General features: G+C 38.3%; 6 protein-coding genes across 9 annotated transcripts; 3 read left to right on the top strand and 3 right to left on the bottom strand.

The window, feature by feature from the left end:
* Window positions 1-3,193: 3,193 nt before the first annotated feature.
* Window positions 3,194-5,748, bottom strand: LOC140782041 (thioredoxin-like 4, chloroplastic). 2 transcript variants are annotated; one of them, XM_073128386.1, is made up of 3 exons: window positions 5,100-5,738; window positions 4,935-4,988; window positions 3,194-3,471 (listed from the first exon to the last, which is right to left on the bottom strand). In XM_073128386.1, the coding sequence occupies exons 1-3, from the start codon at window positions 5,547-5,549 to the stop codon at window positions 3,361-3,363; spliced, it is 615 nt and encodes a 204-aa protein (XP_072984487.1). In that variant the 5' UTR covers window positions 5,550-5,738; the 3' UTR covers window positions 3,194-3,360. The 2 variants fall into 2 exon arrangements, with proteins under 2 accessions (XP_072984487.1, XP_072984496.1); XM_073128395.1 differs by lacking the exon at window positions 4,935-4,988 and having other exon boundaries at window positions 5,100-5,748.
* Window positions 5,749-7,710: 1,962 nt separating this feature from the next.
* LOC140793189 (uncharacterized) lies at window positions 7,711-8,763 on the top strand. The gene has a single exon (XM_073144543.1). The coding sequence runs from the start codon at window positions 7,874-7,876 to the stop codon at window positions 8,540-8,542; it is 669 nt and encodes a 222-aa protein (XP_073000644.1). The 5' UTR covers window positions 7,711-7,873; the 3' UTR covers window positions 8,543-8,763.
* Window positions 8,764-9,153: 390 nt separating this feature from the next.
* On the top strand, window positions 9,154-14,115 carry LOC140790864 (protein WEAK CHLOROPLAST MOVEMENT UNDER BLUE LIGHT 1-like). The gene is made up of 3 exons (XM_073141165.1): window positions 9,154-11,278; window positions 11,363-11,540; window positions 12,119-14,115. The coding sequence occupies exons 1-3, from the start codon at window positions 11,073-11,075 to the stop codon at window positions 13,934-13,936; spliced, it is 2,202 nt and encodes a 733-aa protein (XP_072997266.1). The 5' UTR covers window positions 9,154-11,072; the 3' UTR covers window positions 13,937-14,115.
* A 225-nt stretch (window positions 14,116-14,340) lies between these two features.
* On the bottom strand, window positions 14,341-17,381 carry LOC140790842 (galactoside 2-alpha-L-fucosyltransferase-like). 2 transcript variants are annotated; one of them, XM_073141136.1, is made up of 2 exons: window positions 16,855-17,381; window positions 14,341-15,996 (listed from the first exon to the last, which is right to left on the bottom strand). In XM_073141136.1, the coding sequence occupies exons 1-2, from the start codon at window positions 17,069-17,071 to the stop codon at window positions 14,543-14,545; spliced, it is 1,671 nt and encodes a 556-aa protein (XP_072997237.1). In that variant the 5' UTR covers window positions 17,072-17,381; the 3' UTR covers window positions 14,341-14,542. The 2 variants fall into 2 exon arrangements, with proteins under 2 accessions (XP_072997237.1, XP_072997245.1); XM_073141144.1 differs by having other exon boundaries at window positions 14,341-15,993; window positions 16,855-17,321.
* Window positions 17,382-17,780: 399 nt separating this feature from the next.
* LOC140790856 (galactoside 2-alpha-L-fucosyltransferase-like) lies at window positions 17,781-20,311 on the bottom strand. The gene is made up of 2 exons (XM_073141153.1): window positions 19,966-20,311; window positions 17,781-19,343 (listed from the first exon to the last, which is right to left on the bottom strand). The coding sequence occupies exons 1-2, from the start codon at window positions 20,162-20,164 to the stop codon at window positions 17,860-17,862; spliced, it is 1,683 nt and encodes a 560-aa protein (XP_072997254.1). The 5' UTR covers window positions 20,165-20,311; the 3' UTR covers window positions 17,781-17,859.
* A 2,150-nt stretch (window positions 20,312-22,461) lies between these two features.
* Window positions 22,462-26,304, top strand: LOC140780659 (protein disulfide-isomerase SCO2). Of its 2 annotated transcripts, none has more exons than XM_073126353.1 (3): window positions 22,462-23,043; window positions 23,131-23,257; window positions 25,906-26,304. In XM_073126353.1, exons 1-3 carry the CDS (start codon window positions 22,651-22,653, stop codon window positions 25,977-25,979), a joined length of 594 nt encoding a protein of 197 aa, XP_072982454.1. In that variant the 5' UTR covers window positions 22,462-22,650; the 3' UTR covers window positions 25,980-26,304. The 2 variants fall into 2 exon arrangements, with proteins under 2 accessions (XP_072982454.1, XP_072982455.1); XM_073126354.1 differs by lacking the exon at window positions 25,906-26,304 and adding an exon at window positions 23,892-25,891 and having other exon boundaries at window positions 22,485-23,043.
* The last annotated feature ends 218 nt before the right edge of the window (window positions 26,305-26,522 follow it).

Genomic DNA, 26,522 nt, shown 5'->3' with positions numbered 1-26,522 from the left:
AAGTTGTTGGATGCATATGAGTAATTCCATAAATTGCACACACCTAACATTGCACTTGAACCAACCCACAAAATGCAGGCCTACATTAAGATTTAAAATACAATATTTATAATATGAAATGAGAAACTAAGATAAACAAAAGTCTCATGGAAATAATATTTCACAGTATTCATAAACTCGAAACTAATATTTACACTACACTATATATATGTATACATATATTAATCACCTTTTTCACCTGTGCCTTCAACAAAACTTTAATTTGCACGTAAAACTGATGGTGCGTGTTCTATCACACCGAAAGAGATTTAAAAAATTAAGAAAATAAAGAATAAAAAGCTTGTTATATTGTTTATATCTAGTATGTTACAACACATCCTTTTTAACAATTAAGCATTCATCACGAGGGGAATTAATCTACATGCGTTTTAACCCAACGAAGCCAACTGTGGATTCACATGAGCCCCTCCTAAGTCCTCAGAGATCCATCTATCCATCAGTGGACATGTGTTTCTGGGATCTGAGATATCTTTGAGGTAGCAGTTGTCCTTGGATTTGGGTACCCAGTCGCCATCGCAGGGGATCTCAGGACGTGCTTTCTTGGGGGGAAGAAGGAGAAGAACGAATGCAAAATTCCCAATCCCCCACGCCCCTCGGTCAGTGGATGAATTATTTGGATAGGTCGTAGGGATGAGACCAAGGAAACAGACGGGGCTATAGCTAATAAGAGGACAAGGACGACGGATTTCGTGCTTTAACAAGATCTTATGCTACTCCTTGTAGGGTTTCGGGTACAGGAGCTTAGATTGGTTACGTGGCTATGCCTCTCTGTTCCTGCTTTGGGACAAGTAGCTCGCTTAACGGGCTTGGTGAATTACTTTATGTCAAATTTATTGGAGGTGATCCATATGGTGTGATGGTGAACATCTAAAACACACAACATGCTGAAGGAGTGGGCCGGTGAAAGTATGCTTAGATAGATGAAAAGACTCATGTTGTATAAATATATATATTTGAGTTTAATTGAGATATTATCAAGTAATTTTTTTTATCTTATTTTTATTTATAAATATACTCGCTATTTTCGTGTCATTTAGATTTGTAATCCTCATCACTTGCTTGACTTCCTTAAATCACTTTACAGGCAGCAGGAGATTTCTGTGGATATAAAAGATGGCACTATAAGAATATTACTTCTTACTGATATATATTTCTAGCAAAATAATTATAAAACTTAGGGTAAATTTTTTTCCGAGAGAAATGTAGGACACTTTTAGTGTTATTCTTCTTGCCCGCACTTCTATTCAGATACTAACAAAGATTTCCTTTTCTTTTTCTTTTAAATTTATAATTATTGCCATACATAATTTCTAATGTTTGTAATTGATGGCAAAAAAGTTTTTGGGATTCTTTTTACCCTTAAAATATCTCTTGTATGCCCCCTTTGATATTTTCATATATATATATATATATATATACTTCTCAAAACATATATTACATGCATAAATATTTTTTTGGTTAATTTTCATCTTAAGTTTGAATAATCTAATAGAAAAAAAATACAAAGTACTCTTAACCACGAAAAACACCTAAAAATTAGAATAAGAATATATATATATATATAATATTTTTATATTTAAAATTATTTAAATTTAACAATTTATTAACTCCAAAAAGTATTCACATAAAAAAAGTTTTAAAAAGTACATGCCAAAATCATGTATTTTAAAAAGTATACATATAAATATCGACAGTATAGAGGCTTATAAGTAAATAAGAAATTTTGAAGGGTATCTTTTGAGCATTTTACCTATTGGTAAATATATTTAGCGACACTATCTAAAAGTTAAAGCGGCCATCACAGCCAGCAGTAATAAAATTGTTAGCACATTACTCTTGGAAATACAAGACTGCCAACTCCTGCATCTCAACTGGTTAGCTTGAAATGCATCAAAATTAGTCTAGTTTGGGCTAAACTATAAGTTGTAATGCATCCTAGCCCAAGACTAGGAACAAAGAGAGTCTGGAGATTCAGATTGCCAATAGCGTTGTAGTAAAACTATTGACTGTATGGTGAAAGGAAAGGCCCAGCTTAAGCAGAGCAAAGGTAAAAGAATCGCACAACATACGAGTTACAACTTTACTCGAGTGATATCTAATAAATATATTGCAGTTCTTATTCTGCTCAACTCCATACCATAGCTGTTACTTTAATGAAGCATCGTAATCGTGAATTAGTATTTTCTTCAGTAAATCTTGACCGCCTAGAATATCCATCCTAAGGTCGTCAAGAGAATCAATCATATTTTTGAACATTCTAGCATCTATAACTGAGACAAGGCCTAATTGTTGCCTTCACTTACAGTAAGTCGAAAATTTCTTACTCTGGATTCCTCCTCCCTCACGAAGCCTTTGAGTAGTGGTATATATCCCTGTGGTTTCTGATAAATAAGCTTCCAAAATTTCAAGGCTGGTAGCGTGGTAGAAAGGAATGGATGATTCAAAGTGGCTACCCAGACACCCGAGATCAACAAGGCATTATAGAAAGTTAGGGGTGTAAATGAGCCGAGTTTAAGTGAGCTAGTCTCAATTTGGATCGGCGCTCGAGCTTAAGCTTGAGTCTAATAATATAGGCTCGGTTTGATAACATTATCGAGCTAGCTTGACTCAACTTGAGCTGGCTCAATTTCTATTTTTTTTTTTAGGGTTGGGTATATATAAGGATGATTTTTAACACTTAAATGTGGAACTAAATGTCATTCAACTAATTTAAAAAATTAGATTTTTACATGTGAAATCTAGGATTTAAATTTATATAATTTTATTTGAGATTAAAGTACACTATAACATTTACTATAAATTGTTAAACAAGTAATATATATTATAATATATTTAAAAAAAATATTGAGCTAATTCGAGCAAGCTTACTCTAGCTTGGCTTAGCTCTGCTTGATTAGTATTTCAAACTAGAAAACCCACTCATGGGCTGTCAAATATGAGCCTTTTTTACAGTCTAGTAGAATGTAGGAACAAAGGATCTGTTTTACATTAAGGAGTACCTTCATATGGCATTCAAGAGTTGACATCTCAAGAACCCACGAAGTAACCGTTGTTCACTTATTATTTCTTGAAGTTTAGCTCTGTCCAGATCTGCTTCAAGAGTTCCTTGTTAGTTCTACTTCTACCACAAGAATGAGCTCACTCCTCCAAACAAAGAGAAGAGTATCATCAGTTGAATAGATCACAAAGAATTTTCAATAACACAATATGTACTAGAAAAATGAGGTACATTTTCCACATTTACAGGTTCTGAATCAGTGTACAATTGCCAAAGTAGGTAACACTGTGTAACTTCAAGATTTACTTGGGAGACGTATATTTACTAATGGCAGCAACAATTTTCTCCTTGTCTCTAGTAGGAAATGCTTCCAACAGTACCCCATCTTTATAGAAGTGAAATAATGGTACTACCTGCATAAAATGAATTAAACATTTCATCTAACAATATAAGATGGCAGCAGACTTGCATTTACATTAGTAACTCCGATGTTAATTGGACGCCAAAAGTAAAAGAACTTTTAGAATTTTAAATCAGAAGTATGTCTTGCCATTTCAGGTCCAGGTAGTTCTGAACATAAGTTCATAAACATAAGAGGTGTATGTATATAAATTGATATCCATCTATATTTCTGAACATAAGTTCAAAAAAATTAAGAGGTGTATGTATATAAATTGATGTCTATTTATATATAGAAATAAAATTTGCTCACATGTGGTCAAGTAGAAAAAGCAAGGCATAAGGTCTATAGAGACAGAATGTGTTGGAAAAATAAGTCAAAATAAGAAGATATGAAATAGGAATGGAAAAGACAAGATATATAATCAAACATATGCATTGTTCCATGAATCACAATTCCCGTACTTTCAGTTGCATATTCAATGATAAAAAGAGGAAACTTAGATAGACTTTTACGGAGAATCTTAGTTAAAAGAAATAAAAAAGAGAGAGGAAGAAGGTTAAGAAAAAAAAAAAAAGGGTAAATAAAGTAAAAGGAGAAGTTAAACAGAAGTTAGAGTTATAGGCATCCTACTCGAGAATCATCTTATGCATATTCTAATGATAAGAAAGACATGGTAAGTGAACTCAGGAATGGTATTAGAATATCAGTTGTTAAAATATCATAAGCAGTTGGTTTGGTTTAGTAAACCACTGAAAATTTCTTTTTAGCAGATGTATACTTGAGGGTCATACCTCATTTTATAGTTATATCGATAGGGTATCCTGTTGAAACAGGAACACACAATGTAGAACTTCAAACAACACAGCAATCTTGGAAGGCTTTAAACTTTATATTCATGTAAATAATATCTTCCATCACAAATCATCAAGTAAAATAAACAAATAAGACAGTCTTGTTTATGAAATTGCAGAATATAGAAGCACCTTTTCAGGGACTTCCCTCTGAAAATGCCACTGTTTATTTCCATTTTATGGCTCTTAAATTACAATTGATCAAATGTATACTACAATAGTGTGGATAGAGAGGACTACTGCAAAGATCAGCACACCTTAACACAACATAAATATATGACCAAACACATGAACCAGCTAATAGTGATAGATAACAAAATCTAGTGCACCTAAACAAGCATCAACAGCTACAATTTTGATTCTATATTTTAAGAGAAGGAATATACGTCATTGAAACGATAGTAAGATCCTACAAAGGAGATGACTCAAATATGTTCTCTAAGAAGAGCTCTATACAACCTTCGATAACAAATTTAGTCAGAGCATATACATCACTGTTCACAAAGAACCTTCCAATACTAGACACACAAGATAAACAATCAAAGCTAGTCACTAGTTACTACAATGTACATCACTAGCATTTGTTTACAATCAAAGGTTAAAATAGTATCAAGAGAACTACCTTGATGCGCAGCCGTTCTGCAACCTCTGACTGCTCATCATATTCATCAATAACCTTTTTTTTAATTAAAAAAAACAAATATAGATGTTAAATCGCAACAATAACTCTCTAAAGTTAATTATTTCGTTAAAAGTTAGACTAAGAAGGGAAAGGAACAGGACTGACGTTATGCTTCAAGAAGACGACGCCGGCTTCTTGATCCCCGGAGCCTTTACACAGCTTTGTGAACCCTTGCTCTATGTACTTGCAGCTCCCGCACGAAGTGCGGTAGAAGTCCACCACCACGAGTGATTTCGTCTCCTTGGCCTTCTCCATAATCTTCTGAAACTCTTCCTCCGTCTTGAACTCCGTCACGCAATCCACCGGGCAGAGATCGTCATCATCGTCGTCGTCGTCATCGGCGGCGGTGGACGCCATTGGTGCTCCATTGAACTGGCCGTCCTCGACGGCTCTGAGGCGGAGGCTTAAATCTTTCGAAGAGTGAAACAATCTGATACGAGCCGGGCTTCTCGAACCGGAGAAGGCTGCGGGCTTGGGATCGAATTCGCTCGGCCAAAATGGGGCGAGCGCAGCATTAGACGGTGAGATGAGATGAGTAGGACGGCAATTGATCATGGCAATTGGAGGGATTTTGGTCTATTGCATCTTCCCAGAGGAGCTCCGGGATTTGGATATGGTAGTAGGAGAGGGAACTCCAGAGACGCGAGGCAAATTTGTGGCTGTGATTCGGCTATTACTGCGATATTTGTTGGGCCTTGGGATACTTCCTTGGTCGAACATTAGACTGAGAAAGTCAAGCTTCTTGGGTCGTGGAAAACGTAAACAATATACTGGGCTGGGCTGGGATTAACTTTCTAAACCCAAGACTAGGAAGTCGCATGCCACCTATTTATCTAACTCATAAATATCCCACGGACTTTCCTTAGAACCGCACGTATTGTCAACTTGTATATTACACTAAGAAAAACAAGTCCAACTCGATCCTTCCGCTTTTGTCACTCTTCGGCGTAGTCTACGTGTTAATTAATTCCCATCTCACGCACAACGCCACCCGTGGACCAATTCTGATCTGTCCTCTTCTTCTGACCATTCTGATCTTGTTGCGTGTGCAAATGTCTGTAACAAGTGGCAGTTTTCGCGCTTTGTATGCTTATAAAACAGCAACGCTCTGTGTTACTATCATACTATGCCTCCAAAATGTATATTGGGGGCTGTTTGGTTAACTGAAATAAGTGGGTTATTTCGGAATAAACGCAATTATTTTTTTTTAAAAATATTCATGCTAAAAATAGGAAAATAAATGCCCAACTTGTCTTCACTTATTTATGTAATATTTATGGTGATATATTATCATTTAGATTCATATGACTACATTATACTTAGTAATATTATAATATATTTTCGTTAATATTTTTTTGATATGGGATGTCTCACATTTTTTTATATTGTACAAATAATGATAAATTAATTCAAATTATTGTTTTCCCCATAATTTATAAAAATAACTATGAGAAAATAATATAATACTTGTAAAATATAATTAAAAAAATAAATAACAAATATCTATTTACAATAAATTAGAAAATTAGCAATACGATTAATTTGATTATTTTATCACTTATTCCATCTATCACATCCAAACATCATTTGATCTTAATTTTTTTTTTATTCCGGCACTTATCTATCTTTTTGAAACCAAACAATAACGAGAAATTAAAATAAAAAATATCTTTATTTTAAAATAAGTCCTCATTTTATCTTAATTCAATTTTTTTTTCTTGATCCGACAATCAAAAGGAACCTTATGTAGACATAGTGCAACCAAGAATATGTTTGAGTTTGTCGAGGATGAATTGGTAATTATAAATTATTAGCTAACCTCTTTTCAATGAAGTTTAAAATATGAGCTCTTGTTCAATACCATTCATATCTATTTATCTTTCTAAGGAGAGACATCTAACGGTTAATATAATTTAAGAGTATAATAAGAACACTGAAACTTTAAGTCGTGTGCAATAAGTGATTACTTATTTCTAAATTCTTTTGCTTGTTTAAAATTTCATATTTAAATGTATACCCTTTAAATGATTCTTTTTTATAATTATATTACCTTAGTAATTTATTAAATAAAAGATATATATACTCTTAACAAAAAAAGTAATATATATCAAAATAAGGGTATTGATATTTTTTTATAATTAACTTGATGAAAGTTAAATCAAATTTTACCTCTTTGAATATTTTTTAATAATATATATATATATAATTAAAATTAATTTAAACTAAAAATTAATAATAGATACATATAGATAATCAAATTTAAATTATCGTTAACTTGTCTCAATATTATACCTGCGACACTCTGACAAGTATTCTAAACATAGGGAATTCATTAGCTTTCAGCTTCAGGGACCCACTCCGGCGCACTTAAAATCAACTTAGACCTAGGAAAAAGGTCCAGGTAAGTCGTACGTTACTCACTCTTCACTCTTCACTCTTCACTCTTCAGTGTATCCTACGTGTTAACTCTCATTTCCACAATCCACACACGGCTGTGGACCATTCTCGAACCCCTCTCGTCTCTCTCATTTTACTGTTAAGAGTCGCTCTCGATAAGACAACATTCCTATCCGTGGGCCAGCTGAGATGGTCCGCCGTGACGTAAACCATTTATTTAGGTCAGCGTCTCGCATTGCCCACTTGGGGACCGCGCCAAAAACAATAGCCAGCTCAGCAGCAGCTCTCATTTCCGTGCTCTCTAGCACGTGGTCAGACATCCCCAGTTCCAAAAACGTTTGTATTCCGCGGGGTGTCCTTCCAAATTTCATCATATATAAAGTCCCCCTCCTCCCCTTCCGCTCTTCCATCACGCTGTCAGCTCACTACTACTACTACTCCTCCGCACTGTTCCATTGCTCAACACTAACAAGAATCCCCAAATGGTCCAAAAGCAAGAATTCCACCGCCACCATCCGAATCTCAGTCCCCAGATCCAAAAACCCAAATGCAATCTACTCCCTCGCGACCAAGAGGACTCCATCATCGTCTCCGCCCTCATCCATGTGATCTCCGGTTGCACGACCGCGGCGCCCGTGGTGCCTCCCCACTACGATGCTTTCCTAATTAGCCAAGCAGAGGCGGCGGCGGCAGCGGCTGGGGCGGCGGTGATGATTACGGAGAGCGGGAAAGGGAAAAGGAAGAGGAAGAAGAACAAGTACCGGGGAGTGCGGCAGCGTCCGTGGGGGAAGTGGGCGGCGGAGATACGCGACCCCCGGCGGGCGGTGCGCAAGTGGCTCGGCACGTTCGAGACGGCGGAGGAAGCAGCTCGAGCTTACGATCTCGCCGCCATCGAGTTCCGCGGGGCGCGTGCCAAGCTCAATTTCCCATTTCCAGATCAAATTCCGGCTCAGGAAGGTGAGCTCATCCAATCCGCTACACCCTCGCCTCCCTATCAAGTAGAGACCGGAGAAGAGCAGCAACTGCAGCAAGAGAGGCAGGTGGGAGATGGAGTACTGGATCAATGGGAGGAGATGGTGGAGTTATGGGATGGGTTGCAGGATTTGGTAGCGCTGGATGATGATCATCTTTGGTTCCCTCCCTTAGCATAGTTTTAAGATTTGATGATGAGCATAGCATACACGAGTGGTTGTTTCAGTGAACTAATTACTATACACATTGCTTATTTGTTTTAATTAAATTTGTCAATATACCTGAGAATGTTAGATGACCGTCTACTCTACATACTCTATTTTTTGGTCTCCGATATTAGGGAGATTTCTTTTGTAACCGAAATGGTCAACTTAATATAAAAAATTTATTGACTTACGAAGCACCGGCGTTAATCGTACTTATTACATCTAGGCGTGTAGACTGTAGTCGTGCGGTGGACGACTGGCTCTCGCGCGGACAAACCGTAGAAAGAGCGTAAGATGTGCCAGGTGGCCCTTCCTCAGCAATTCCTCTCTGTTCTAGAAGACAAAGACGTTGGACCCCACACTCTTCTACTTAAAATTGAATTTCATTGTTCTTTCGTGGGCCTAACCCAAAAATATCAATATCGATACTCTTTTAGAGGGGCCCAAGTATTTATTCCTGTTATATTTAAAGACTAATCAATTCCAATTGGACTTCACTAAAGAAAATTCTGATTGGATTTCTTATCTTGGTTCGTCTCGCTGACCAATTAAAGCATAGCCGCCGCCGGCCCTAGCTCGCTCTGCTAGGATTTTTAGATAGTTTTTTCTTCTCCATTTGACGTGAGGGTTTTCTCCTAGACCGAGAAGCTTCTACCCACGTATCCGAGCTCGTCAGCCTCCACAAGTCTTTCATGATCCCAAATATTTGTTCCTGGATGGGTTGGAAGTTAGTGTCAGCTCTAATGCCGAGTTGCTCTTCTTTCTCGGCGAGAATGTCTCGTCGGCCTGCCATCACTGCCTTCTCCGCTCTCATCCTCCCCGTCGCTGCCAATTGACTCGCCGTAGCTACTATTGTAGCAGGCGCCAACTCTTTTAGTTTTTTTTCTTTCTTTTTTCCTCTATTCTGTGTAGATTATTATGTGGCGTGTTTCAGTTTTAGCTTCGATCCGCCTGGGTCACAAATGGAGCCACTGAAGGCCCTTTGCCTCGGTGTTGTTACTTGCTTGTGATTGCTTTATTATTTACGCATTTTTGGGTTTTGGGTTTGATACAATTTTTTTTTTTTTTTTTTTTTGTTGCTGCTAATTTGTGGGGCTTGTCAATTTTTTCTTCTTATCAGGCTTGTGATGAATGAAATCTGGAGATTTCTTTAAAAAGAACTGAAATACACCTGGCATTATTTGCGTTACAAAGGGATTAAAATGTAAAACAAACAAACAGAAAGGATAAGTCTAATCTAATTCCGTTGGTTTTTTTAACTAATTTATACATCATATAAATCTATTATCCATTATTCCATTTATCCTGCTGCTCCCAATTTGGAGTTCCCAAATATACAAGAAGAAAAGGAGATAAAAATCTAATGGTCAGGAGATACGGTGGGTCCGCTCTTTTAGTGCGTCTCTGTCTCTCTCCGACCTCCAATATTTTTCGTTTTTTTTTTTCATCTTCTTGTTTCCTCGAATGTGGTGAAACAGAGAACAAGAGAATTCAAGTAAGATTTCTTTTTATATGTATTATCATTCGAACAATATATTTCGCTTTTCGTTGCTACCTATTTCTATTTTCTAGATATAAAACATGGCTTATGTTCTCATGCGAGCAATGGTTGATAGGAAGCAGTGCTTCTCTACAAATATTTGTTTCAATTTGTTGATGGGTGGAAGCATTGGTTCTTTTGAGGAGAGATTGAATTATTCCAGTTTCTTTTCACGGTGATTTGTGAAGAATTTACGAATTTCCACAAGATAATGTAGATTCATTCATATGATGGATGAAAAAAAATAAAGAAAGATAGGCAGATAGATCTGTTGGTGTTGGTGATGGCTCGTTATTTCCCTTCTGTTGTTATTGTTATCATTCTTTAATCCACAAATATTATAGCACTCGTCTATATTCTATTTAACTTTCGCTTAATCTTCCATTTCTCCAAAATTAACCTGGAGTATTTTTAGTCGACTTGATTAAGTGGATGATCCAATGTAGAGAGTTTTGAGAATGCGTCATGCAAGCTTGCTAAGTTCCTTTGTTTGATTTATTGTTTTGGCCTTGAGTTGCAGTACATCTCATCATGCTCCTTTCCTGATGATTTTTTTGTCCCATATAAATTTATCCTCTTATCAGATGATCCTTTTTCCCCCTGTTTAAATTCCCATGATTTTTTCTTGCTTATTCTTTCTTAGGAAGTTGTCTTTGCATAAGTTGGATTGATGTTTCAGCAGAACAGAATGGCAAAAAGGTGCCCAAATAGTGGGAATGATCTTAGCAATTAGATTGAGCTTTCATATGAAACTCTCTCTTGTTTGTTCTCTATTTTCTTTTTCTTTTTTTCCTTCTGAACTTTTCTCTTCCTTGATTGACATCACTGGCTGTAGTTAGACCAAATCATGCATGGTTTAATAGTAAACATTGTTAACTTGATCACTGTTTGTTTCTTTTGGTTTATAGCATCAGATACTGATATTTTAGTATAAGACCTGCTCTTGAATTGAGGGAACAAAAGATGCTGAGAGATTTCTCACTGGAAAGGGATGAAATGCTTGATCCTCATCGCCAGAATAATGAAATGAATGCTTCCAATATGTCAAGTCCAAAAGATGTTCATGATAGCAGAGTGCTTAAATTTTCTCCATCAGAGTCTACCAAGGAATTTGAAACTATTGACAAAGTCCGAAGTCCCCCAGGAGCACCAAACCAATGTGAAAATAGGTACATGCAATGGCAAAATTATTTCTAATAATCTCAAAATTGAGAAGCTATTCAGCATGTTCTAATTAACAAGATTGTTCACAGTCAAACGGAAGCTGGAAGTGCACAGAATGGGACATCAAAACTTTCTGAATACTCGGATCAGATTATAGACAATAGGGTCCTTGTTGACACTGCAGCACCTTTTGAATCAGTTAAGGAGGCTGTCAGCAAGTTTGGAGGTATTGTTGATTGGAAAGCTCAGAAGACCTTGATTTTGGAGGTAATAATTCTTCCGATATCAAATATTTTGCCATTATTTTGCAGTATCACTGCTTTTATTTCCTCGTGCAGTATTTGTTACTTGAAAATGGATTTCCAATTTCTCTTATACAAGTGCTAAAATGAGTATGGGTTTCTTTTCCTTTCAGATCAATCATGAACTTTGATAATTCTAAATATTTAGTTCAAAATAATTCAAGAAATAGAGATAATACAAACTTCAACATCTGGTTTCAGCAGTGGCTAGTTATTTCCCTCCATTAGGGTCTTCTCATTTTCCCTATGCTTTCTTTCATTAAGCTGAACATGGTATCAACGTTATGGTGGCTAACAAAGAGAAAATTGCATTATTTTTCTTCCTTTCCTTATACATCCATGGGCCAAAGAATATTTGTCCATCACTGGATTTGTTAGATGCTGTCCCTCAGACGCCTACTTTAACGTTCTTTCTTCAGAAATTAGTAAGGGTATTACTGAACAATCAACTGGCGCAAGATTTTTATCTATCCGATAGCACTTCTATTCCTTTATCATACAGAGGTGAAAGAATGTTTTAGCTCACCCTTTAATTGTATACAGAGGCGCAAATATATCGAACTTGAACTTGACAGGATGCAAGACGAGATCCCACAGTTCAGGAACAGATCAGAAGCTTCAGAAAGTGCTAAAGCACAAGCAGTAGAGGAGCTTGATAGCACCAAGCGATTATTAGAAGAACTCAAGTTAAGCTTGGAGAAAGCGCAGACACAAGAGGCTCAGGCTAAGCAGGACTCGGATCTTGCTGCACTGAGGGTCAAGGAGATGAAACAAGGGATTGCAAGTGATGAAAGTGTTGCTGCAAAGGCACAACTTGAGGTTGCCAAAGAAAGGCATGCAACAGCTATTGCAGATATCATACTAGTAAAGAAGGAGCTAGAAACTCTACAAAAGGATTACGTTGCTTTAGTGAAGGAACGAGATATTGCAATAAAAAAAGCTGAAGAGTCTACTGCTGCATCCAAGGAGATTGAGAAGACTGTTGAGGATCTTACCCTGGAACTGATCACAATGAAGGAGGTGCTGGATTCTGCACATGCTGCTCATCTTGAAGCAGAAGAGCAGAGAATTAATGTGGCCCTGGCATGGAAGCAAGATAAACTTACCTGGGAGAATCAACTGAAGCAAGCTGAAGAGGAACTACAGCAGCTCAATGGGCATCTTTTATTGACCAGTGATCTCGAGTCAAAACTAGAAACAGCATGTGCATTGTTGGTTATTCTAAAAGCTGAATTAGTTACTTGTAGTGAAGGGAAGTTGAGTCAAGAATCAACCATCATTGTGGAAGAAAATCCAACCGATGAGCAAGGGACCCAGATGAACACTCAAGAGACACTCTCTCTGACTAAAAAGGAGCTTGAGGGAGTTAAGGTTAATATTGAAAAGGCAAAAGATGAGGTGAACTGTTTAAGAGCTGTGGCTGCTTCATTAAAAGATGAACTAGAGAGAGAGAGTGCAGCCCTTACCACCATGCGGCATAAGGAATGGTTAGCATCTATATCAGTTTCATCTCTTGAAGCAGAATTGAATAGGATTAATACCGGGTTGATATTAATTTTAACGAGAGACAAGGAAGCCAGAGATAAGGCGGCAGACCTATCAAAGGAACTACAGCAAGCACATCAGGAAACAGAGCAAGCGAAGTCAACTGCAAACATGGCCTGTGAGGAGCTCAAGAAAGCGAAGGAAGAAGAAGAACAAGCCAAGGCTGGATCCACTACCATGCACATCAGACTGAATGCTGTGCTGCAGGAGATAGAGGCAGCTAAAGCATCAGAAAAGCTAGCACTTGCAGCAGTCAGAGCATTGGAAGAAAGTGAACATGCTGCAGGTAATGAGACTGAGGGCTCTGCGGCTGGCGTAACACTTCCTATAGAAGAATACTATGCACTCAGTAAGAAAGCTCACAAGACCGAGGAACTTGCCAATAAGCGAGTGATCGCTGCAATTGAGAAAATAAAAGCAGCAAAGGAATCTGAGTCAAAAATCTTAGAGAAATTAGAGGAGACAAATAGAAAGATCGCTGAGCAGAAGAAAGCATTAAAGGATGCAGAGAAGAAGGCTGAGAAGGCGAAGAAAGGCAAGGTGGCTATAGAACAGGAATTGAGGAAGTGGAGAGCTGAACATGAAGAGCGACGAAGAGCTAGTGATGCTGCTCAAGACTTGGATGATAATTCCAAATTTGAGGAAGCTAGAGAAACATCACGTAAAGAAGGCCCCATTCCAGGAGGTGTTTATACTCCTACTTTGAGTCCTTCATCATACAAAGCAAATGCTGCAAAATCAAAGACGAGGAGAAGATCATTCTTTCCGCGGATACTCATGTTTTTGGTCAGAAAGAAGGCTCAGTCTTTGAAGTAACGAAACTACTCTTTCCAGTGTACTTTACTCTTGCTAGTATTCTTTTTTATACATGCTAATAAGTGCTTCGTTGCCACAGAGAAATACGCGTTTCGAAGTATGTTGTTAACATGCATTAATTCGTGTTGTAACATTTAGTCCAACATTATTAGCTTCTTAATTATTGTCCTTTTTCTCCCTCTTCTTATACAAACAATATTATTAAATCGTTGTTTGGATATATATATATATTAGTGCCAAGGTGACTGCACTGCACGTCGTCATGTACTTGGACCATATACTCTGGTAGGAATATTCAGAAATCTCAAATCTCCGTAGAACTCCATCATAAAACAAATAACTGCATTGCCGTATGCTGTCCCGATAAATAATCAATGGCAAATAAGCACCATAATTACAAAAACTTAGATAAAACCATAATATTTCTTTGATTACCTCATCTATCATTACATTCTCATGATATCTTATGTCACTTAAACACGCCTAAAACATTTGAACTCGGACCTAACAAATAATCACCACAATCTAGGTATAGAATATCGTATTTTATTATACAAGGATTTTATATCTTATGGAACGCAAGCAGGTGATGCGCTGCATCTACTACTACTTATTCTGATCAACAAGCTTCAGACCCCAGCTCATATCTTCACAATGCCTCACATGCGGGACCAGTGCCCCGGTATCTACACCTCTCTTAGCTTTGCAATCGTAAAAGGGTGGAGCATGAAAACAAGGCTCAGTCGACATGGCCTGACGGCAGGGTGGGTCTGGTGCTGTCAGGTTTTCAGGTTTGAACATAATCCATGGCTTTAGACCTCCAAGACCTTGAGCCACATACCCGAATGTAGACCAGGCACTGGTGACCAACACATCAGTTAAACTCAAGAGATATATCTCTGCCCATGCTTTCATGTTGTGCATTTGCTTCTCTGTCTGCTGATATCCTTCATAGCTTGGCTGATAGATGCTAATAATCTCACCATTGGCAGTTGGGTGCTCCCAGTACATGTTCCTGATTTTCTCATAGTATCCAGAGTTCAAAGAAGTCATAAGAACAGATTTTGATATGATATTTGTTCTAGAAACCACATGTTCTTGCGAAGCGATGTCAGGGAGCAACTTTTCCTTCAGAGAACAGGAAAGGATCTGATCCAACACATGCTCAAATGGACCGCTTCCAGTGTCAAAGACTCTGACCTGAATGCCAACACTCTTGTCAGCCTTAGCAAGATAGGAGTGATAATACCTTGTAATTAAACCCCATACAGCATTCGTCGGGTGAAAAAGATAACGTCCCAGATGATGGAAAACAGTATCTTTCTCAGGAAAAAGCTGGCTTAGTTGTTCTTCATAAATTGGGATCAGAAAGAGGGATGGCACAAAGTAGTTGTCTGATCTCAGAAATAGCCAAGGGATCTTTTCAAGGACACGCTGGTCATCTTCGCAGAAAAAAAGTTTGTCATAGTCACCATAATCATGGCTTAGATGGAGATAAGTAAAAGCAGGCAATGACCCCATTAACGAATGCTCAACATTGTTTCTAATAACCTTATCTTTTAGCATGTTTCCATAGCTTGCAGAAGTAGTAATGTTGAAGTTTTTGAACTCAGCTACAGGGAAATCCAAAGGTAGTAGCCAAGAAGTCTCAGGAAATGGTTCACAGAAAAGGTCAGCCATGTCGGCACCTCTGTCAATAAGTAAGACTCTGTTTGTGAGGAGAGCATAAAGAAATGCTGAAGCAACTGATAGCATCCTGTTACCCAATCCACTATATGATATCCATACCACATATTTGCAATCTGCATTCTCAATGCCTTGACCAGACTTCAACTGCCCTACAGCTTTCTTATAAAACTCAGTATTTGGGCCACATTTTCTTTGTAAAGCTTCATGGTTCCTTAGCTTTTCCAACAGATGGGAAGAAGGCAAGTAAGCCATTTCTTTACGATAGAATACTGATTGATACCTGCTCAGACAGGATGCTTCACCAAATCCAGCAGCCAGCAGACCACCAAGAAATTTGTCCTTCTGGAATTTAGATGCAGAGGAACCATCTTCTGAACACAAAAAGAGTACAACTTGAAGATACTTGAATAAGCTAACTGAGTGTTGCAATAACAGTAAACAGAGGAAGCAATAAAACCAACACTTTTTGTATTTGCAGCAGATACGATAGGGAATTTAACTCAATCTAGGGAATCAAAAGAGCGAAACTAATGTGACCGTAGGCTTGCATAAAACACCCTAACGGTGGGAGTTTAAGAAATTAATAGTCTAATGCAGTACGTACATGAAGGCAGATTATGAGATATATTGATTACATATAATTGGTAGATTTATTTATGAAATTAAAACCGCATAGGTAATGAAGGCTAATTCATTCCATCATCATACTTCTTTTTCCAACAATACGGAGCTGGCTAGAGTACTGCTCAAAGATGAGAAGCTCGAAAAGAATTGATAGATTTTACATCCGATTAGCAACCTAATATCAAACCTGGTGCTAAATTCCTAATCAAAGCAAACACAGACAAATGTTGAAACCCAAATCAGAACAAACAGTTCCCACATCTGATAAAAAAAAGTACATTGATTCTTTTACGTTTAATCATCAACTACTACAACTAGCTGCGGCTTGAATTCAACTGTTTAAAAAAAGAGGAAAAAAAACTATTATTTTAAATTAGCCAGCATATATAAAATATCTTAAATAGATCAAATCTAAAGTTAGTTCCAAATCTTATTTCCCCTGCTCCAAGAAGAGGATCTAATACCACTTAATAAAGCACAGAAAAAGGAATAACGGGCATAATAAAGAAGAAGAAAAAAGTACAACAATGCCTTGTTCCTCTTAAAAGCAGAGAGCAGCAGCATACGATTTTAAGATAAAACATAAAAGAGTGAGCGGCATTTACCATTTCGCCAAAGAGGATCCACGTACGGGATCCGACGAGCTCTCGACACCACAATGAGGAGGTAAAAAAGCATCAAGCACCCGATGAGAACCAACGCCGCCCTGGTGATCCCCGGCACGGGCTTCTTTCCCGGCGCGTTTGGAGAAGCCCTACCGTTCTCCGGGTCGGGTGGGCTCGCCGGAGCGTGCTGCTGCCTCCTGATCCGCTTCATATCCATCACCCGCGGCTATCCGACTCAGCTCCGCGGCGAAGGTTATGACATGGAGGGGTTCGTTTGTCGCCCAAATGGTGGTCGAAGAAATGCCAAGAGGTAGAGGCCAGTGACGGGATCTATAAGGTGGGGTTTAGGGAACGAGTTAATGGAGGGCAGGACTTGGAGAAATGGGGGAAGAGTTGGTTTATGGATACCAACGTGGGGAGCAGTCTAGCGAAAAGGGGGAGTCGAATTAATTGCACTTAGAGAAAACGATATTGTTCGGCGAGGTTGGAGAGATTTATAATTAATTCAAAATAGGCTGCAGCTTTATAATTATAAAATTTCTCAATTAAGAGTTAGCACCACTTTTCTAGAAGAAATTGACTCATTTTTTTATTGGGTAGGATTAGCCTATATTCCAATTTATGTATCAGAAATTACCATTTCCTTTTTACTTGCGTCACCACTAATTGAGAGGATTATTTCATTAGAAGAAAAAATAGTTTGTTTATGGTTTCATGCCATTATGTCAAAGGATCTACAAGGGCCTGCTTTTTCCAAAGTTAGGCCCAGATTCCTTCCTCTATCATTGGATGTAACTGTCCTGGAATCATATTCCCATCATGCAAACAGTGAACCTACTCACAATTAGAGTCGGAATCTTAGGGGGCTTAAATCAATCATTTGTTCCATAAGAGGATCTAGCGGGGAGAAATATATACAAATGTGATTGATTGAAGCTGATATAATTATTCGATATGTAATCTTATATGGATAAAATGTTTGAATAGATTACTCAAGCAAAATAATTAATCAACTAACTTAAGACCTTGGCCCACATCTTCACAATGCCTTACATGTGGTACGAGAGCACCTGGATCAACATCCCTCTTAGCTTTGCAGTCTAGGCTTGGAGGTGAGTGCAAGCAAGGCTCCACTGACATGGCTCGAAGGCAAGGAGGGTCTGCTGTCTTCTGATTCCATGACGGTCTGAGTAGAATCCATGGCTTCAAACCTGCAAGGCCGTGAGCTACGTATCCGAATGTAGACCAAGCACTTATTACTACTTTATCATTATAGCTCAATAGAAACATCTCTGCCAAGGCCTTTTGGTTGTGCGTCTGTGCTTCTGAATGCTGCCATTCTTCATGGCTGGGTTGATAAATTGCGACGATCTCCCCAGTAGAAGTTGGGTTCTCGTAGTACATGGATTTGATCTTCTCGTAGTATCCAGAATATAGAGAAGTCACAAGAACAGATTTTAACCTTTTTATGGTTGAAGATGAATTCGACGATGACTCCGTAGTAGTGGTTGTAGGTAGCAACTCCTCTTTCATCAAACACTTGAATAGTTGATCATACATGTCGTCAAAAGAAATAGGTTTCTCAGGAAATATTCTGATTTGTAATCCGAGCCTCTCGTCAGCCTTGGTGAGATACGATTCATAATACCTTGTAATTATTCCCCATACCGAGTTGGAAGGATGAAAAAGGTATCGTCCCAAATGGTGGAACACAGACTCTTTCGCTGGAAACAACCTACGCAGTTCATCTTCGTACATGGGCATCAGAAAGAGAGGCGGCACGAAATAGCTATCTGATTTCAGTATCATCCAGTTGAACTTTGCAAGGATTAACTGATCATCTTCGCAGAAAATGTTATTATCCAACCGCAGGCGAAATTGCTCCAGGTGGAAATACACGTACGCTGGTAGAGACTCCGCAGAGACATTGACATTATTGCTGATTACCTTGTTCTTTAGCATGTTGGCATAACTTTGTGGAGAATCCCTGTTAAACCGGTAGAAATTTTGAATTGGAAAATACGGAGGTAAAACCCAAGAACTTCCCGGGAACGGTTCACAGAAGAGGTTTGCTTGTTCTTTAGGTACATAGGTCAGTAGGACTCGATTTGTGAGAAGAGCATAGAGGAATGTAGCAGCCAAACTTAACATCCTGTTGCCTAAGCCATTACATGGGAACCAAATCACATATTGGCACTGCGAATCATGTGAATTGTGACCAGAATTTAGCTGTTCGACTGCTTCCCGGTAGCGTCTGCTGTTTGGGCCACATTTCTTGTGGAGAGCTTCATACTTTCGAAGCCTCTCTACAAGATAAGAGGACGGTGCAAAGGGCGACGCTCTACGATACAATGCTGACTTATACCGGCTCAGGCAGGAACGTTCATCGAAGGCAGGGGAAAGTAATCCACCAAGTATGTTCTTTGGTGTTGGAATGGTTGGAAGGCTAGCAGCAGCAGAAGAAGAAGAGGAAGAAACATTTCTAGAACCTACAATTTTCGCAATGAAGTTTGCCAGATAAGTCTACAGTATGAAAATGCCCTTAGATTGTAATGAACTAAATCAAGAAGATAATAATATGCATGTCATGATCATTAGAAAGGCTTTGAGATGATGAATCAATTGTGCTTTAGCTGAGTTAATTGTAAACATATTAATCCGGGTTCATACTGTCCAAAAATTACTGCGATCGAGTTTTGTTTATGGAGATCTAAAATGCGAAACTATAAACTTAATGGACTGGCCGGATTCTTATAATCTATAGGTAGTGGATAATTATACAATCAGGGAAAACTATACAGTTGACTTCTCCACGCAAGTTTTAGGGACACATTTAAACCGTAATGGAGAACATCATTCTGCACTACTACTCGCGAGTCACAATCGACACAAAGTTGGTGACAAGCAAATACTTTTTATTGGTCTCATCGTGGCAAAGAGTTAGTTTGACTAATTTTATCAATGGGCTCAACTTAAACTAGAAACAAATGCCCAGATCCAAAACTACAAAGCTTTGCTCTTTTGCATATAAACCCTTCAGAATTTCCTTATTTGCATGTAAACAAGGGCTCAAATCTAAAAACACCAAAGACTAGGAAATGATTGTAGTACCTTTAGTTGACGCCGGGAGCGGAGCTCCCCGAGAGAAGAACGCGGATGTACTCCAATGGCCGCCGAAGAGGAACACGAGAAGCGGCAGAGTAATCAATAAGCCCACGAGCGCCACCTCCACTCCTCTCCACCTCTCCCCCTTCTCCATTTCCGGATCTTGATCTGCCTCTCCTTGCCTCCGCACCCGCTTCGCATCCATCTCTCTCTCAGTTTCTTCTCCGATTTCCTCCGGATCGAGCTTACGAATCGCTAATTTTTATTTTCTCCTCTCGAGCCGAGAGGAGAGTAGAATACAACTTGTAGTCGAGCTAGAGCGACTGACGCAGAACGTGCACGGCCTTTGCTTGGATTTATTGTTAGGAGAGGCCAAATAAGAATATAATATTATATAATATTATTTGTAATTAAAAAATATGTATTGTATATATATATATACTCTATGTAATTATTTCATAAATTAAATTAGAATGAGAATAATATTTGGAACAAAATTTTAAATCCAAATAGCAATACTAATAGAAAAATAATGTTATTTATCTATAATTTAGCACTAATAATAAATAAGATAAAATTTTAAAATTAAAGGGCGGGGGACCATAAGTATCGTCCGAGTTCGACACTATTAATTATTAGACAATCCTATTAATGGTACTGGGCCTGGGATTATTAGGTTGTCGTTCCTCTGAATAATAAACTTTTATTTTTTATTATTTTTTATTTTTTATTATGTGCTTAATTTAGACTAATATTCGAGAATGGTTATAATTTCCTCTTAAAAGTCTCCTTAACAAGCCACCTCATATTTTGTGAATACAATGCGGTGGCATCGAGGAGTGGGATTTAATCATTTAATGGAATATATACTTTTCCTCTGCCTTCCAGTAAGGAACCCAAAGTTGGGTGCTTGAAGCATTCTAACGTTTTCTATTATAAGGGGAAAAAATTTGCTCTTTTTCTCTTTGCGAAATAGTTGATGGGATGATTGCACGACACGAGGCACGTGCTTCCTATGTGGTACAATACTTTGGTAGGGGTGAAACTGAAATGCCGGTCGGATATTGTCGGTGCGGACTGGATGCCTACTTGGGTAAATATTATTTGGAATAGGCTTTTTGCTACAGTGACTATAATAGTTGAGATTTGGGCTATTCACTAACCTGAGCCCGGCACAGGATATATATAAATTTTTTTTTTTTTTTTACAGTGAGACCTTCTACTAAGCCCAAAACCATAACTGGCTTATAACAAATGTTTAAGATATGGGAAATGAACCCCAACAGTAAGATGATCAAATACATCCCCGTTGATGTATACTCTGATTTCTGACTGTTACGTTAAGTGCCTGATAAATGCAAGTTTGAAATGTTTAGCAAGTCTAAGTTGTGACGAAAATGCAACCAATTAATTGCTATAGTAAAATTTTGTCATGGTTAGCACACTGTCAAAATAGTTTGATGGTTAGGAGCTACACGAGCTCGATTTGTTCAGAGCTCAGCTTATGTTTGTCACACTTGAATTTATTTATACAACCAATTATTTGCTAGTAAAAGTCTATCGATGTCATTGGCTGTCATAATAGGTTGATGGCTCGCAAGCTGCTCGATGAGCTCGGAGCTCGACTCGATACTGTAGCTTATAGAAGTGAACGGGGTACTGCTTTGTCTTGCCACCATTGGTCGCACACCTCCACCGGCCACGCTTTTTCACTTTGAGATTTTTTATGGGTTTACCTCAACTTTGAAGATTTTATTCTTTTATGACCAAAAAACTTCATCTCATCAGCCCATGATTCTTATCGAGCTTTTTGAATTTGAGACGAACCAACTTGTTTCTAGTTTGAACCAAACTTCGAGTTGAGAAAAATTAGCTAGACGATGGGGATACACGAATATTATCCTTCGAATCGTTACTCGTGGATCAAGTAATTCTCAAAAGTAATTGGATCCCAGCTGATCTTTTGCCATCGCGAAGGTAACAACCTGAACACGAAGTTCCAAAATTGCGTGTTTCACTTGTACGATTAACCATCACATATTTATTTGCCAACGAGCAGTGCAGATCATGGCAGCGCTTCAACGAGGAGAATGGAGACATAAATTCGCCACGAAACATGAGAAAGTCGTGCGATGAGGAGCTTGACGTTTGAGGAAAAATTTGCCATTCTCAAGCAACACGCCTCTTGTCAATAAATCTTTGGAAGTATTATATTTGTTGATACCAAGAAATTATTATGCCAGGGCACGAGAACTATTTGAGAACGACAAATTAAAAAGCACTATTGTTGGTTATGATTCCACTTTGTATTAGGATTCAATTTTGTTTAATGTTCAAGTGGTGATAGAATCCAAATTGCATCGTGAAGTGGTCGTGTATATTATTCTTCTTAGATTCGGCCCAGCAGTTCAATTCACCATTCACGTGAGCAATGTGACTCGCTGAGTCGATCGAAGATCTGGTCACCACTCGTCGATTGCCACCGCCCTACTTGCCTAAAGAAGGTCCAGAGAGACCCTCCATTTCTTCACGGGGCGGTAACGTCACCGGATTATCGACAATGTCGATCCTCACCCTTTTTATCTCCTCCGCCTTCTCGCGGGCTTCCCTTCTCTCCTCCTCGTTCCCTCCAAACTCCAAAGCGAGCAAGAGAAGAGAGATGAACTCCTCCTCTCAAACCCTAACCCTAGAATGACTCCGACAAATCTTAATTCTTTCCTCTCCTGCCCTCCCAAGTCCACGCTTCCCCTCTCTTCGCCGCCTTCCCATCTCCCTCTCCACCGCTGCCGCGCGGCTGAGGCTTCCGATTCCGCCCCCTCGCCTGACTGGTTCCGTACCCCGCGATCGAGGGATCCGGACGGGAGAATATATGCCCGTGACCCCGGCGTCCGCGTGAATGCCAAAGAGGAGGGCAAGAACGGGGACGGCAAGACGAAGAAGAAGTGGTGGTGGTGGTCTCGCGATCGGGAGAGCTACTTGGCCGACGATTCGGACGCCCTCCCACTTCCGATGACGTATCCCAACACCTCGCCCGCGACGCCCGAGGAGATTGATCGCCGCCTCAATTGCGATCCTAATGTTGAGGTTGGCTTCATATCCATGTTTTGCTTTGCGAGATTTGTATGCGGTTCTATTGTGCTTGCGTGATTGAATTTTTTTTTGTCGTGAAAGGATTGCAAAGAAGTGGTCTACGAATGGACGGGGAAGTGCAAGAGTTGCCAGGGGACCGGGTTTGTTAGCTATTACAGAAAGAAGGGGAAGGAGACTATCTGCAAATGTGTTCCTTGTCTTGGAATTGGTAGGCATTTACTTCTTTCTCTTGGCTCTCTTACTTTTTACTTGTGCTAGGAAAATCTATTGTGTCATTTGAAATTATGATTTTAGTTATTCTAGGCATGTCCGCAGAAAGAACAAAATTTTAATAAATTTGTAATGCATAAATAGACTAAAAGAGCAGCGGAGATAGTAGCGAGATGTAGGAGAAAAATCAGCTAGTTATCTTTTCACATAATTGACACAAAGAAGCTTTCTACATAATGTAGGACCTCTCTGTATTCTAATTTATGTAAGACCATGTTTACATTGCTATATGGAAAATAAAAAGCTTTGAGTTTGTACACAGAAAATTTGTAGCTTTCTTTTTCTGAGAACTGTAATCCTTGGTAGGCAAAAGAAGTAATACGCACAGTTTGAGATTAATGATCACTTTTTGTTTGTCTTTTTTTCCCTGCAGTTAACACCAATTATTTATATCTTTTACCTCCTTAGCAAACCCATCAATCCCTCAATACTCTACGACTGAGTTATTGCCTTACGGTTGGGCCTTGTCTCTGTTATGATTGTTAACTCCTCTTGGAAACAGAAAAGAGTATTTATCTCCTTGTAGTGTGAAGCTTAGTTCGGGAAAGGACTGACTAGTCTTTCTGGCCCAGATTATTTTATACAGAGCCAAAGAACACAAAGAATCCTCTCATGCACAATGTGGCCAAAGTAGGAAAGAAAATCAACGGAACATCTTGCTCATGTTGGTCCATGCAGCCACTATATATTAGCTATGCTCTCTCTCTCTCTCTCTCTCTCTCTCTCTCTCTCCCTCTCTCTCTCCCCTATGCCTGACTACATAAGGTCGTCTGAAATGCATAATATCCTTCGACCATTGGTTCATAGATTTGTTAACTGCTCTGGGAGCAAATTGTTTTATGGGTCTTGTGGGGCTTCTTAGTTTTTGGTTGTAGGACTTATTAATCTTGCTTTGCAGGCTGCTACCCTAGTTTTTGGTACCATTTCTTCTCTTCTTCATTATATAACTGATTAAATGGCATAACTGCTTCACAGAATTGGTCTGAAAATGGGTAAACTTATTTAATACATAGTCTTTTAACTAACTAAATGCAAGTTCATGATCAGATTAATCAATTGACAACTAGATTATGAAATTTTCTTTTTAATTTTTGAAGTTTGTTTTTTCTAGTAATCATATTTCTGCATATATGTTTGTAACTTAATATTGTGAACGACATTATCATTAAGGTAAGTTCCTGGTAATATGTTTAACCACTTTGATGGGACTGAATGTACACAGCCTTAATTAGTAAATTTTTATGCGGATTATATACCCTTTTTCTAGTTATTATATTCTTGTGTTTTAATTATGAAAACACTTGGAGCCACTATCTGATAACTCCAAATGATGGCTTGTTATAAAGTTGACTCAGGTGGTACCACGTATCATGTTAGGTTTACTATCTTCAAGTGATACTGTGTTACTAGACATTTTAGCTGATTTTTTCCTAATTATGTATAGAAATTAAGTCTATCAGTGTAGTGATAATCAAATATTTGAAAGTATTGGCTCATGGACTGTGTCCAACTACTTTTCAATTCATCCCTGTTTCCCAAAGACATGTACATGTATATATGATCCAAACTGTTCCAAGGTTTAGTACATCAGAAATTGTTTATGACAGTACCATCCTGGTAGATTACTAGTCAGGCATTATTTCCAAAATTAAATTCACTTTTCAATTGAATATATACATTTTGGGTGGTTAGGAACATATGTTACTGTCCAGAGTTTACCCTATAAGTATATGGAAACTATGCCATCTGGTGTTAAGGCTTAAGTAAGATCTTGAGTACATTGTACGGATTCGCGTTGCAATTTGATTCCGAAACTGAGCAACTTCCACTGCTTCAGATGTTAGTCCAAATTCTCAGAGAAGCTATGGGAGGGAGCTAATGGAAGCAAAGTTATTTGTAAAGGGTTACAATTTTTTTACCATTTGGCGCTTAGTACTGTCAATTATCTCTTGCGCATTTTCAGCCAAATAGGAAAGTTGACATGCTGTACCCATGACTTTAAAATAAGAACTGTTGTTTGGTCATCGACATATTCTTAGTCACATAGCCTGAATTAGATTTCTTAGACTCCATTTCAAGTAAGCTTTAGTGCCTACCTTGTCATATGATGTGGTGAATCCATCATGATTTGTTGGTTGGTTCCTTCAGAGCATTACAATTTCCTCTTCCTCTACTGATTGACATCTCTGATTGATACAGTTTTAGTGTGGGTTTTTTTAATCTCCCATAGAATAGTAAGATTATGCCACATCCAGCTTGCTGAAAATTTGCTTCAGATACTCAATACAGTTTACTGAAGAAACTATTTTAATTTTTCTGTTCATTGTATCATAGTCTCTTTACCAAGAGTAATTTTTCGCTAGTTAATTGGCCTCTCTTTGATAGCTAGCGGTCAAGCATCTGTTTCTTTATATCTGCCATATATATTATTTTTTCCTAGACACTTAGTTTCATTATTGTACTTTCTGCTTACAAGAGTTCTATTCTCTGTTTTGTTATGCACACTTTATTATATTATAGTCATAAGACTTCTGGTTCTCTTTTAATAGTGTACTTATTGAATCACATCTGCTGTTGGTTTCTTAGGTTATGTTCAGAAAATTACAGCTCGTAAGGACATCGATGTGATGGAAGATCTCGACAACGGAAAACCACCTTAATTTTGATAATTCTTCTTCGAGCACTATACACCCCTCGCTATGGATGAGTGAATTTTGGACCACTGTCATTATATTCCCAAAGATGCTGATCAAGATATGTTTCTTATTGGCTTTAATTGTCCTTTTATACTCACCTCATTGAAAAGAAGAAAAAAAACAAAAGCTCGCATGAGTTTTCCTACAATTTTGTTGGGCTGTGTTATGAGGGACCTGATCAGAGGACCTGCTGTAATTGATTTCTATATGTACAACTTTTGAATCCGTATACATTTGACATCAAAGGGTAGCAAACGGAGAAGTTAAAAGGAAACGTATTGAAGCAGTACTCAAGATTCTTATGCTTGTCTTTTCACATCCATATATTCTATCCTCCGTCCTAACTTTCCTTTTTGTGATTGCTTAAACCATGCACAGATTCTTGAGTTCAAAGAAATCAACTATTCCTACACCCAGAGTACTTTTGAGGTATCGGAATCCCATTAACTTCCAGTAACCATCAGGAATCTTTAGCCTGGCAAGAGGCAAAGATTATTTATATAACAA

This window comes from Typha latifolia, chromosome 1 (genome assembly GCF_019914945.1).
Source record: "Typha latifolia isolate L0001 chromosome 1, TyphaL0001v2, whole genome shotgun sequence".
In the NCBI taxonomy this organism is placed as follows: Eukaryota; Viridiplantae; Streptophyta; class Magnoliopsida; order Poales; family Typhaceae; genus Typha; species Typha latifolia.
This window is presented reverse-complemented; position numbering and strand designations above follow the sequence as displayed.

What these genes read in the sequence shown, in the direction of transcription:
- LOC140780659 (XM_073126353.1), top strand. Translation starts at nt 22,651, where the DNA reads ATGACTCCGACAAATCTTAATTCTTTCCTCTCCTGCCCTCCCAAGTCC. An exon ending in ATTGCGATCCTAATGTTGAG is followed by an intron (nt 23,044 to 23,130) that starts GTTGGCTTCATA and finishes TTGTCGTGAAAG; the next exon opens with GATTGCAAAGAAGTGGTCTA. An exon ending in TGTTCCTTGTCTTGGAATTG is followed by an intron (nt 23,258 to 25,905) that starts GTAGGCATTTAC and finishes TTGGTTTCTTAG; the next exon opens with GTTATGTTCAGAAAATTACA.
- LOC140790864 (XM_073141165.1), top strand. Translation starts at nt 11,073, where the DNA reads ATGCTGAGAGATTTCTCACTGGAAAGGGATGAAATGCTTGATCCTCAT. An exon ending in CCAAACCAATGTGAAAATAG is followed by an intron (nt 11,279 to 11,362) that starts GTACATGCAATG and finishes GATTGTTCACAG; the next exon opens with TCAAACGGAAGCTGGAAGTG. An exon ending in AGAAGACCTTGATTTTGGAG is followed by an intron (nt 11,541 to 12,118) that starts GTAATAATTCTT and finishes AATTGTATACAG; the next exon opens with AGGCGCAAATATATCGAACT.
- LOC140782041 (XM_073128386.1), bottom strand. Translation starts at nt 5,549, where the DNA reads ATGATCAATTGCCGTCCTACTCATCTCATCTCACCGTCTAATGCTGCG. An exon ending in TCGTCTTCTTGAAGCATAAC is followed by an intron (nt 4,989 to 5,099) that starts GTCAGTCCTGTT and finishes ATTAAAAAAAAG; the next exon opens with GTTATTGATGAATATGATGA. An exon ending in CAGAACGGCTGCGCATCAAG is followed by an intron (nt 3,472 to 4,934) that starts GTAGTTCTCTTG and finishes CATTTTATGCAG; the next exon opens with GTAGTACCATTATTTCACTT.
- LOC140790842 (XM_073141136.1), bottom strand. Translation starts at nt 17,071, where the DNA reads ATGGATATGAAGCGGATCAGGAGGCAGCAGCACGCTCCGGCGAGCCCA. An exon ending in GGATCCTCTTTGGCGAAATG is followed by an intron (nt 15,997 to 16,854) that starts GTAAATGCCGCT and finishes TTTTGTGTTCAG; the next exon opens with AAGATGGTTCCTCTGCATCT.
- LOC140790856 (XM_073141153.1), bottom strand. Translation starts at nt 20,164, where the DNA reads ATGGATGCGAAGCGGGTGCGGAGGCAAGGAGAGGCAGATCAAGATCCG. An exon ending in GCTCCCGGCGTCAACTAAAG is followed by an intron (nt 19,344 to 19,965) that starts GTACTACAATCA and finishes CGAAAATTGTAG; the next exon opens with GTTCTAGAAATGTTTCTTCC.
- LOC140793189 (XM_073144543.1), top strand. Translation starts at nt 7,874, where the DNA reads ATGGTCCAAAAGCAAGAATTCCACCGCCACCATCCGAATCTCAGTCCC.